Source organism: Bombus flavifrons, chromosome 7 (genome assembly GCF_040668555.2).
Source record: "Bombus flavifrons isolate JBK064 chromosome 7, iyBomFlav1_principal, whole genome shotgun sequence".
NCBI lineage: Eukaryota > Metazoa > Arthropoda > Insecta > Hymenoptera > Apidae > Bombus > Bombus flavifrons.
Genome location: NC_138448.1, coordinates 1867241 through 1880116, shown reverse-complemented (window position 1 = coordinate 1880116; position 12876 = coordinate 1867241). Strand labels below are relative to the sequence as shown.

General features: G+C 47.1%; 1 protein-coding gene across 7 annotated transcripts in view; it reads left to right on the top strand.

Annotated features, from left to right (window-relative positions):
* LOC138181447 (A-kinase anchor protein 200) overlaps positions 1-12876 on the top strand; it is a 61531-nt gene that overhangs the window by 23953 nt on the left and 24702 nt on the right. For 5 of the 7 annotated variants that reach the window (XM_069116243.1, XM_069116241.1, XM_069116240.1 and 2 more), the window contains 3 exons: positions 6390-6726; positions 12329-12481; positions 12738-12854. In XM_069116243.1, the coding sequence (XP_068972344.1) occupies positions 6490-6726; positions 12329-12481; positions 12738-12854 (507 nt within the window). In that variant the 5' untranslated portion in view covers positions 6390-6489. Of the gene's footprint in view, positions 1-2888; positions 3070-6389; positions 6727-12328; positions 12482-12737; positions 12855-12876 lie in introns of those variants that run through there. The other 2 variants (XM_069116244.1, XM_069116247.1) reach the window with 2 other exon arrangements.

The following is a 12876-nucleotide window of genomic DNA, read 5'->3' as shown; positions in this document are numbered from 1 at the left end:
AGTGCTCGTCGTTTCCTCGCCTTCGTTGGTTATATGCCCCGGGCCGTGCGCGCCCCATACACTAAACATTTTGTCTCTCCGCGTGTACGCAATACGTGCCGCCGCACCGGTCTTCTATTTAACGTGCCCACCGTTCTTTCTGCCTTTTCCGTTCGTCGACTCCATATGTTCCGATCGGTCGGCCGTTGCATCGGTCGTTATGTTTCTTTCGCTTAGTGCCTGTCAAGAAACGAGAAATGTAACATCGCGCGTCGAGCGGGATTTCGAGTGTGTGTACCCCCGCGCCATTTTGAAAATGGGCAGCATCAATCGATATAGCGAGCGCCGTGCGGAGCCGGCTTTCAATTTCAGTCGCTCCAACGGTTTCGCTTCCAATTCTCGACGCATGCATCGCGATGTTTCTCCTGCGTCGCATCGATCGGCGTTTAGCGATCGGTCGGAAAAGCCGCACATTCGTATTTGCATGATTGAAGAATCGTTGGGAGCAGCGGCCGGTTACGCCATCTTGATTCCTTCTCCCACCACTTGGCCGGTATTAACCCCCGAACGATCGACCATACGCACGATTTCGAGACTACCAGTGACCTTTCCCTCTGGGCACGATCTATTGGAATCTCGCGATCGACCTGGCCTCGTGGTATTCCGTTTTCTGTCCCGCTTCTACGTTTGTTCGGTCGATGGGGGACTTTTGTCAGTCCCTGGGCCAGGACCCATAGAAATTGGAACTTTTTCAGAAGGCAGGCCTCGTGTCCCTTGAGAGAATCGACACGGACAGAATGCTTTGTCCGCTCTCGCAGATTTAGCGTTTGCTGTTACCATGGTAAAGGAGAAGGAGAAGGATAGAAAGGAGATACGTTCTTGGCAAGCCGGGTGCCTTAAACAGAGGCGACGTGTCTGTCTACCTACAGTATTTCTCCCCTTCTCTCTCTCTCTCTCTCTCCCTGTCTCTCTCTCTCTTTCTCTCTCTCTCTCTCTCTCTCTCTCTGCTTTGTGCTGATTTTGCATAGCAGGCCTCTACCTGCCATGCATTTAAAACGCAGTCAAGGCTTCCACGGAAGCGATTGTTGTTGCTCGGGGAATGGCAGCCGGTGGAGAAAGGCCGAGAAAATGCTGATCCGACTAGCAGACCAGTCGCTCCTCCATACTCCGTGGTCCGTTGTTTCCCTTCGGGTTCCATGATCTCGTCATATTCGTCCCATAGGCAATTCATTAGATTTAGATTTAGGCGATTGGCGTATATCGGCCGATGCTCGGCTTTGTGGATGTTTTGCGATTTGCCACGTATTATTGTCTCTCCGTGTCTCCTGCGCTGCCTTTTTCTCTGCTTGCATCGCTATGATCGACGACAACCAGTTTCAGCAGTGGCGAGTCCACGCCATCCATGCGATAACGGGTCGTTAACTTGCCTACATCTGCCTTTCTCTCGTTTACAAGAACGAAGAAAAGAGCTGTTCCGACTGCTTAGGCAGACGCGCAACGCCACGTCGGAGTGCTTTTGAAACGCGCTTTACAACTCGACCGGTTTTCGACCGAAAACTCTCCTCTTCTCTTCCTTTTCGTCTCTGATATTTTTTCTCCATCTGTTTCCATTGTTCCTGCCGAAAATGTTGATCGATGGGTCGAAGCGGTACCGAAACTGTAGCGTGCTTCGAACCGAAAGCGTCCTATCTTTTCTTTTTTCGACTGTACCGCGTCAGTTTTTTCATACGTCAGGAAAGTTTACTCGCGTTATCCTCTCGGCATTCTTATCCTTGCGTTCCCTATCTCTCGGTGTTTACACGAGATTTTTGAATTCAGCTTCCAGGGACTTTCACCCTTGTCGGGCCAGGTCCGCTTGCTGTTTACACGAGCGAAGGGTGCACACGCGGCGTGCGCCCCGATCAAAAATAGATCCACGTACTACTCCGGATATGTGTGTATTTTTAAGCCCACTCCAGCCGGGTGTACCCCGTGTCCTGGCCTGCCCCACCTTTGCCTCCATCCCGCGCGTACATAGGCTGAGCTTTCCTGTTTGCCCTTTACGACGATCACGGCGATTTTCATCGGCTGCAGTTCCCGTACGCACGCACGTGCGCCGCGCCAGATCCGTTCACGCATGCGGGACACGCGCCTGAATACGGGACGACGATGTCGTTTCATTCTCTCGGCACACTCGTAATTCTCAATTTCGAGAACAGTGGCCCGAGCAGATGTGCTTTTTTCGACGACGAATTATTCACCTAACATCCCCGCGTCACGAGTATTAGGCGTGTTCGCCTTGTGAAAATAATGGACGATTGATTGGGTGTACGCTGTTTATGCGGCGTTGCCCCCGGCCCGTTACTCCGTGGGAATCAAGCCTGCATCGTGCTCTCGCACGCACGTACTCTCGTACGACAAGGGAAAAGGAATTTCCCTTTTTCTCTTTTTTTCTCTTTTCTTTCTTTTTTTCGTTGGACTGATATGCGTTTTTTTTTTGCCGTTAATGACTCAACGGATGTGATTGTGTGTTAGTCGAGTACCGCGTTCGACAAGTTTGTAAAACTCGCGCGAGCCTTCGATGCAGTGTCCTTGATTTAATACAGCACGTTGCGTTAATCGGGACGATCGCGGGATCGTTGTACGATCGCGTTTACAAACGTGTTTCATGTTCTAACGCGGATATCTTAACGACCCGTGAAATGTGAAAGTGCGTTTGATCAGCGATTCACCGGACGCTCGTGGAACAATTTTGTGAGTCACTATGTAAATACGCTGAAAATGTTATCGTTATCGTTTCTCGAGAATTCGGCGTTCCCAGCGTTTCGTCGAATCGTGTAGATACAGTTTGGAACGTGCGCTTGTTTTGTAACAGCGATCGAAAGCGAGGACACTACGGCGACAGCAATATCGTTGAAATAGCATAAACGTCGTAGACATTGTCTCATTAGCATCGTTCCAAGTGTATATATACCGTTGGAATTTAGTTTCCCATACGTTGACCAACGCGGTCTTGGCGTGACATCGTCGTTCAGGCCTTAATAGTTCGACGGCAGTGACCTCTGAATGTGCCTATTAATCTATTGAGCGGATCTGCAGAAAGAAATCTCAGTACGTGTTTTATTTTTTACTATTCGCTCGCAATGAATCGATAATTAATTCGGAGGTTGACGTCGAAATCGATATTCTCTTTCTCTCTCTCTTCCCCGCTCTCGGTCGAAATCTACGGGTGACGCAACAGAAAAGCACGTTTGCGTGGAACTTCGTATTTTGCAAATAAAAATACATTACAAATGGTTTGTGATAGATAGGATATCGCGTTTTATTAGGTGTCGGATCATTTCATGATTCAGAGATATGACACGATTCCCTTGGCTGTTTTGCCTTGTTTCCAGAAAAACAATAGTTACCGTAGTGAGTCGTTGAACCGGTATTTGAAGCGTGAATCGATGAAATAAGTGGTTTCGATGGCGGCCGACTTCCTTTCGCGTTCTTTCTATCTGCTTGGCTCTACTACGTTTTACTCATCGTGACTAGTACACCTTTAGTATTCTTTTCGTTTCGGTGGACGAAATATCTCGCAACGCGATGTCGTTCATGATACGCGTTGGATGAGATATCTTGTCATGTTGTGTTGTTTACATAAGACTGGGCGAAATATCTAGCGACGCAATATCGTTCATGTGATGCTTTGAACGAAATATCTCGCGTTTTAATGTTTACGGCTGAATGTCGTTTATCGGTCGTCGTAATGTAACATTATATACAATACCTTGCTTTGAATTATTTCATACGACAGAAAAGTAAGATCACTTGTTTACAGAAACAGAACACTTCCTTCGTTTAACATTTCTAATCCATTTCACATTCACAAACGCAGTGTCTTACGAATTGAATTTTATGCGAGTCGTTGGACGAGACATTTCGCGTTCTAATGAAAATATATGCGAGATATCTTGTCCAAAGCGTCACATAAACGACACTGTACGGTGAGATATTTTGTGTTCCGATGCGAAGCGGTTAGGGATCGTTACAGCTGTGCCGTGGAATAATATGCCAAGAAAAGACAGATATGTAGGGTGATTTTTTGGCTGTCATCGAATGAAACGGAGAACGGGTACTAGGTGTTATCTGGCGATGCAGTTTGCAACCGGCGATATACTAAATATAGGAACGTCAGCGAGAGATAAATCGTAGTAGGTACGGGAGTGAGTTATGAGAGGAAAGGCTATTTTTCCTGTGGGATGATTCCATGCTTCCCACGAGCATATGATAGTTCGACACGTGTTTTGACCTCTCCAACGCTCCACTTTCGATGTACTTTAGCCACACTAAATCTATTTTTTACCGACATACCATCGTGGGTACCCCGTAGTTGCATATGCTCGCTACACTCGGTAGAGATGAAACAACATAAATATTTGTCGAGTTTCTTCCTGCTGTCTAATGTATGATCGAGACTAATTAAGCGCTTCCTTTTTCTCGGAACGGCTTCCTTGCTTGTTGATATTTCGTAATAGGAATTCTCGGAGCGGCGAGGAAAGTCGTCGAAAATTCTTTTATTCGTGGCACCGAATTTCCTTTGAAAGAGACCAAGTAACGTTCGCCTCGATAACCGCTTGTCGTAATTCCATGGATTTATCGCGAAATGCGAGATGAAGCGGAACTTTTAATAGTATTTTCTTCGATCCAGCGAACCTGTGCTTTGTACGCTGCGTACTCCGATTTGTTCAGAAAATTCGGTATCGATGAGTGTGAGAGTGTTTCGACAGTTTACAGGGATCTCCATTGTGAACCATTATTCCGTTACGTGAAGATAACGGCGATGGTAGAAACTTCTTCGCTACATAGACTCGAAGCTATTGATAGGTATAGACGATAGATAATTCAGATTAAAAAACACTGTCGATATCCTGCCTTTCTTCCAGGAATTTTTTCCGTCTCGGTTTTGAGTAGCCTCGTCGATATCGGACCATCACCCGGTACATGAAAGATGACTAGCTTCTAACGCATTAGCGCAAGCGTGGTCGGTCCGTGGAACGCAACTGGAAAGTGCAATGTACCGCGAATAGGCTACCACAGACAAATGCTATTATTGAATGACAACGATACGCGCGCGGTTCGAGCAGTGTTACCCTTGCTTTAGTAAAACTTGAATTATCGTTTATCATTAGCGACGCGCGATCGATCGTTTTACCTTCCCGGATTTGAAATCGCTCGGTGGCGTTGATTACCGTGAAGTGTTTGTCGATAGTCACGAAGTTACCGTTAGAAACGTTGCGTTGCATTACGTTTTTAACGAAAAGCCATCAGCATATGTTTCGATGCTAAAGATTCGAAACGAACCTCGAATTTGTCCGTTTGTCGAGATCTCGATCATTTTTCATCTTGGTCAGTCTGGGTACAATGGATAAACCGGTGGTCGGGTAGTCGTGGCCGCAGATGCGTTACGCATCGTAGCTGCGAGGCGGGCAGCGGTGCGTAGCCACGCCACGTGCTCTTTAAACGCGTCTTACACACGAATGCGCCTGGTCTCGTGTTCGACTTCGCCTCGGCGTGCTAGTTTTTCGCACTCCTTGCTCGAACACAACGGATCGCTTCCTCTTTTACCGTGAGAGAAGCTTCGAATCGACCTCGGAACCGTTAACCAACGTTCCTGTCTTTTTAACGGCTCGCAGCCTATTTTCTAGCAGGATAATTAGAGAGATCTGCTCGTTCGGAGAGCCTCTTGCTTCGCGCTTTTTGTTCTTTCTATCCAACGAACCGATTTCCTTTCGATACCACAACTCAAAAATTATCATATCAGAAACTAACAAACGGATGAAGAGGTTTCGTTGAATTCTTTAACGCGATTACCTTCGACGTTTCATTCGCGAGGAATTTCTTTCTCTCGCGAAGCGTATCGCGTTGTTGTACGCTCTTTCTGTTTTCCTCTTTGTCTTTCGTGCAACGAGTTCATATATTATTCATTATCGCTGGTATGCCTTGTGGTTTCTTTCACGAGCCGTGTATGGCAACGAAAAAGCTTTGCACGAAGGTTGCACTATCGAAGTCGGTCTTGGACGCGAGGATTCGAGTTGCACCTGCAACACGAATCGGCAAGTCTTGCTTGTACGAAAATCACAACGATATATCGAGTATGACATTATCCGCATTTCGATACGATACCGGTGAGTCGCGCTCGCTTATCTCTCGATTCCAGAAAACCAATACGTCGTCATGCTCCCAATTAAGAAATGACTCTGCTGCGAGAAAGAGATAAACTTGGTCTAATGTTATACGAACGTTACTTTTGTTGTACTTTGGTGATATTCAAATGCGAAGGGCCGCGCATCGATAAACTGCATCATGTTCCCTCAAATCAGTGATCGCTAACCCATACACGAATTATCGCGCTTGATGCTTCGCTCACTTTCGCCGCTTGATTGCAGGTTAGTTTTATTCGACGCACGACACCTGATCACAGCATCCGGAAAGCGCGAACGAGAGACAGGTGAGCCAGAAGGGGATAGAGAGGCAAAAAGAGGAAAGATGGGTGCGAGACAGAGCAGAAGGTCCGTGGACATAACGACGACTCCGAAGAAGGAGGGATTGCCCGCCGAAGGAGGTGTCGGTGATGCCGCTGCACCTGGCGATGGCAAGCTGGAAAGGATCGAAGAGACCGACACGAAGCCTACCACCAATGGAATAGCGCCGCACACGGACGTGGCTGAGGATAAAGACAAGGATAAGGACGATGCAACAGAAAAAGATAAGGATAAAGAGAAGGTGAGATACGTCGGAAACATCGATGCTTTATTTTTTACTTATCGAGTCGAATCGAAAATTGTTATTCACCGCAGACGTGCGGCGACAGTGGAGAAACAGCGCGAACATGTATATTTGGAGGAACGTTTCTTTACGACCAACGTACATATTTGTTTTCGATGACACACAGCGCTGGCTTGTAGAACGTTCTTCTACAACACGTTTCCTCGAACTAGTTGAAACTTTTTGACCGTTGAAACGCGTTAATGAATCAGCAACAAACCGTACGGCGCGTAATCGCGAATATACATTTCATTCGATTTTTTTTCTAGAACACAATGTACAACTTGGTTATTAAATTCAATTGATTCACCGACTATGACGCGACTTCTTATTCGACAAGCGGAAGCACCGCGTTGCGTCTGTTGTCGTCGATATGGCGTTCTATGCAACGTTGGACGAGCGACACTTATACTATACACGCCCCGTTACGCACGTGCGTCTTACGTGTGTACATCGCTCGCAGCGTTTTCGTGCTATTCCGAGATCGGCCTAGGAGATACGCCGGGCGTTCGACTCGCTCGAGAACTCATCGTTGCAGGCAAAAATTCATAAAGCTCGTCTTACTCCGAAACGAGCGGATGCTCTAGTAAAAAATTTTAAAACGGTCGGATGTTGCACCAACGATCCGTCACGTTCCATTCGGCAGGTCGATGAATCGGTGTTATTTTTCGCGAACGTCGATCCATCTCCATATCAAGGAAATCTGAAAAGCATAACGCGGAGACTGTCAACGGTAGACATACTGTATCGAAAGTTTGAACTGTCACTCTCGTCGAATCGCATAAGCGTCTCGCAGTGTATATCGCGAAATGTTCCCAGCTAGACGAAACCTGATATTTCCTCGATTGAGTAACCCCGGCAGCTGTCATGCACTAGATACGGTAACGCGCGTGAAAGAGGGGCAGAGAGAAAGAGAGAGAAAGACCGCTCTTCTGCCTCTTGCTTTCATTTCCGTTTAATAGCAGGTCCTTTCCCATTTCCTTCTCCATCTGACCGACGACACGAGGGATTTAAAAAGGCTTATCGGTCGTCTCCAATTTTTCCTGCTTCTTGGCGTCGCGATTTTATTATCTTCACCACAGAAATCGACGTCGCGACGTGCTGTCCGCGCGTATTGATCGTTGTACATTTCTAGACCGAGTAGTATAAAGCTCGCCCGAGAAAGCCGTGCATTTAATTTCCTGGAAAAGTGTGTTTTTACACGCAGAGTACGCCCATTGTGCCACTTAACGAAAGCAGGATAGCGATCTTTCCAGAGGTGTGTAACGGTTCGCCTAGATAAACGCTAGAAACAGGAGTAAATCGGACCGTTGATTTTATTCGACGCGAGAACGAAAGTGTTCTCTCCTACTGTTAGTGGAACGTATATACGAGGATCCCGGTTCGAAATCTTTTGATACAGCCTCGGTAAACGTAATGCTCGGTGTCGGTATCGATTTCTCGATCTCGCTTTCACGCACAAACTCACGGAAACCGCGCTAATTCGCCATAAGCGTGTTATCGAGGCCGCAACAGGTTCACGATCGGGTGTATTGCGATCGCCATGCCGCGCCGGATGCGCGTAGAGATAGCGGGGTGTCGACGCAACGCTCGGCTTACCGAGATTACGTAGTCGTCGCTCCAGATAGATTCGCGGAAACACCGGAGAGTTGGCTAAATTTTCGCGCAGAAAAAATATTGAAATACCGTTTCGTCGAGGTCGAATGGTGTTGACTCGGTAGCACCGGAGTACAGAGGTGCACGCGTACCGGTAACGCGTTCTCGCGACTAACTGTAACCGCGTCTGTCCGCGTAAACGTTCTTACCGGTGCATACCTAACTGTCCTAGACGAATAAATCTTTCGTCCTGTCGTTGGTTTGCGCGCCTCTACCCACCTTTTCACTAAACCTATCCACCGCTATTAAAATACAAGGCGCGCACCCGCTCGTCCAGGCATCTCTCTGCAATCTTGCAAAATCTCTGAGCCAGGTGCGCGTACGGCAGTGAGACGCTGCTTGAGAGAATTCGCTCGCATCGAGCACCTGCCGTTGATACGTTTGCCTCAACGACGTCTACCACATTCAGCCAGCGTGCTTGCTGATCTTTTATTTTTCGTCGACGAGGATCTACGACGCACCGCGCCGGCCGGTGTTTCGCGAATAATTTAAGATATATCTGCGGTCTGACTACGCGAGTCAATCTGATAGGAAGATCGGGCCTTACTTTTGTAACCTTGTCCATGTAATTTAACAACATGTGCTTACAACAACACTTACACGCGCAGAAACTGACTCTCTTTTCCGTGGGATTAACGGGTTTTAATTAAAAATATAATTTCGGCCTGCCACGGTTTTTTTTTTTCTATTTTTCGATCAAACTTTTTATCGGTCGTCGAAAGAGTTCTCGCGGTCGGTCGCGATGCTTGCAAACGTGTGTACGTTGCCGAGTAACCTGAATTCCTTGCGATAGTTTTATTTCGTCGGACAGGCCACTGTTGGTCGGGAACACGCGATGTTTTAAACGGCGCTTATGTAGCGTAAACCATCTCGAGAAAAGCGCTTTCTGAGTGAATCATCGCGCGCTACGCTTCCCCTCTCCAGAAGTCCAAAACCAACTCGGTTTATTAATTAATGCGAGACGCGACTCATCTGTTTGTCGCCGCTAATTAAAACTGCGTGCCGCTTGAATTCCATCGGATGTTTTGCGGACAAGCTACTACGTGTGGACAATAAAGGTCGCTGGAAGATTTCGCGTCGAGAAAATCAATTTGCCCCGAGGAACGGGGGACGAGACCGTGTATGATTTTTTACGCATACCCTGGGCGAGTTAAAGACGCGACACCTGATCTTTTCGTGAGCCTTGCCAATTCAGGGTGAGACCTAAACCGAAGGTGAATTTAATCGCGCATTTTTGAACGCGTTTGCATTGTATATATTAGCTGCTGAGGAAACGAAGCGGGGTCTGTCTGCCACCTTGAGAGAATCGAACCGATCACGGAAGGTTCGCGATTATCTGCACGAAATTCGTAGATCCGGTGTCCTTGTCCAGTCACGTTTCGCGTGTGAATCGTTGCGAATTCCTCTGTCGAGATTCGCGTCGTCGTAACGTCGATGTTTTGCAATATTTCGCGATCACCGGTTCGTTTCGAGATTCGTTCGAGTCGAAAGCGACCACGTGATATTTTAGTACCTGGGCTGATTCAACCGCGTGGAATTCGTCGTAGAAACTGCACCTGCATCGGACCTCGTTGTTCACGGTGTCCTCGAACCGATGATTTCTTTGTATGCCAATACCGTTCGATCGAAAAACGCGAATTTTTGCATCGAGCGCAAGGTCTAGCTCGTCGTGTACCTCTTTGAATATCAACTCGTAGATAAATCACTGGCGCGCGTTTCCATGAATATTTAAATCGCGGTTGCGCGCTAGAAAAAACTATGAAGTCGAGTACGTGCGTTTAATTTCATTGGGAACGAACGCGAGCCAACCAACAGACGCGTTTCTCCTCTTTGCGACGTATGACCTCGCAATCGTGGGTTAATCGAGGATGTCAGATAAGCGAAATCAAAATTGACGGGGAGATGGAGGGAGGGGGAGGCGAGAGCCAACGAACGATCGTTGAAACTTTTCATATTTTATCTTGGCGTGCACGATCGTACGAATGCGAGCGCGTTGTTAATGAAAGATCTCGAAGGATAGGGACTCTGTAGATGAGGATCGTTGGCGCATATAAAGTCTTCGAACTTGTATGCGTAATGCCACTGCACGAGGAACGCGTGCCTACGCCATGCACATTGCTGCCTCTGCCTCTTCGCTTCTGCCACGTAGCCTACAGACCGTCTTCTTTCCTTTCTCCTCGGTATCAGTCACGATAGCGCGATATCCAAGACGCGCGCGTCTTCTTGTCTGGCTGGCAAGAACAAAAATAACCGGATATTTACATAATACAATCGAGGCAAACGACATCGCATCTGTATATAGACGATTCTTTCGATTTTCCAAGATCGTCCAAGATCTTGAACGGTATTTCGTAGCTCGGTCGCGTTGTGGCTGAATAATGATTGGATCGCCGGTTCGATTAGCGGTGTTCAATGTAATATGCTCGATGAGTTAACTCGTTCGTAGTATATGAAACACGCGACCAAGTGGAGTTGTTCCCGAGGATTTGCATCGATAATAGAGCGAGCTGATGTTTACGCCATCGAAGGCGGTCAGGATCCGCCGCGGCCTTCAAGGAGCGTGGTAAACAATGATTCGTTCGTCGTATTTCATTGTACCAGAAACGCTCAGGAATGTCGGAAATAATGATTCATAAAATAGAATAATTCAGTATCGCGTACAAAGTATACGTGCACCGATCGTTATTTACGGGAAACCGAGCGATCAGTGTCGAGTATTGTTCTTCGATTAAACGCGTACACGAACATTACGCCTCTTATTTCTCTTTATCGTTGATCTTAACTCGTGGCTATGCCCCGAACTATAGTCAGGATTCCATAATCTCTGCAAGAAGTCCGCGTTTCACTTTACGATTCTTCGGTTGGAGAACCACTGATCGTTCTCTGTAATCTGAGATTTTCGCGGTTTCATCCTGTACGTCGTCCGACAGCCGCAGCTGTCTCATTCTGATAAGTCTCGCAACTGTTGCTGCGAGAGCGCGTTCTCGCTTTTTTTCTTTGCTCCGGTCCTCTCGATCGGTTCACCGCTACCATTTTCTTGCTGTTCTTCTCGCACGCGCAAACACAAATCGTTTTCTTCGATCGCGGATCGTTCGATAGCTCCTGGCATCGCTTTGGAGAACACGATATAGTAAAATTCGCCCTACGCGATGATGTAATCGGGCGGCTGCGGTTCGCGTAAACGTGGCGAATGACGAAATTCCGTGCGCGAGAACAACGCCTCTCGTTAATTTTTATGGATTTACCGCGAACTCGTATTTTTCCACGCCATACCTGGTAATTTTTCGCTGACTTGCTCTTTGTTTACTTAGATTTAAAATGCGCGTGCGCGCGCTCCTCTTTTCGCATTTGTCTTTGTATATCTCTTTTTTTTATTCGACGAAAGAACTTCGATTTATGAATAATAAAAGCAGTTCACGCGGCACGAAACGACTTGCTCGAGTATCGTATCGCCTGTGAAAGAAAAATGCGGTCTTCCCTTCGAGATGTTGCTTGCTGTTGAATTTACGACGCTCCGAGTTATGTACAATATATTCGAAGTAAAGCGAATCGACGCGATTGGCGATCGAGTCGCCTACGGTCTCTGTAATTCTTTTACAAGAATCTGCAACGCCGGTGCACCTGCTGTCACGTGCTCCAAATCCTCGCCACACACCGATCGATATCGATGCAGATTTTACTGGTTTTACGAGCACCCGAGCACAAATTTTGTCACGGGGATTGTGTTAATATGCGATTGGCTGGATGGAGCCGTGTCGGTGACAGGCTACTTGCGTTCACTTTCGAATCCCTGTGAGTTGCTCCTTTGGATTCGACTATTTAAAGGACCATAACATTTCGTACCTTCAGGTGATATCTCTCGAGTCGATTTTCAACCAGTCTTTCCTTTTCCTCGTTGTTTCAGCAGGAAGAAGTAAAGGCCGAGGAAACGAAGCAAGAGCCGGCTGGAGAATCTCCCGCGGAAACGGCGGAGGTCACAACACCAACAGAAGGCACTCCAGCTAGTCCCAACACTGTCACCTCTCCAGACAACAAGGAAACCAAAAAGAAGGAAAAGGTGAGGTCGATTGTCTTGGAATATGTAATAATCCGTGATGGTATACGGAAGACGAAACTCCATTTATTACACGGTAAAGTATATACATAAAGGAAGACTAGCTTCGAAGAGTCAGATAGATTGATTCGTCGACGATACATCGCGTACGTGTATCGCCTGAACAGATTCTATTGTGTACACAGCTTAGAAGAATAAGACACGTAGTTGCGCGTAATGAGTTCTTTGATCATTATCGATACCGTTTCCTCGTTCATAGATGAAGAAAAAGTGGTCCTTCAGGTCGATCAGCTTCAGCAAGAAGGACAAGAACAAGCCTGCCCGTGAAGAAGCGCCCAAGAATGGAGACATCACCAAGGAGGAGCCTCTTGCAGAGGTGAGTGAAGAATCTTACCTTA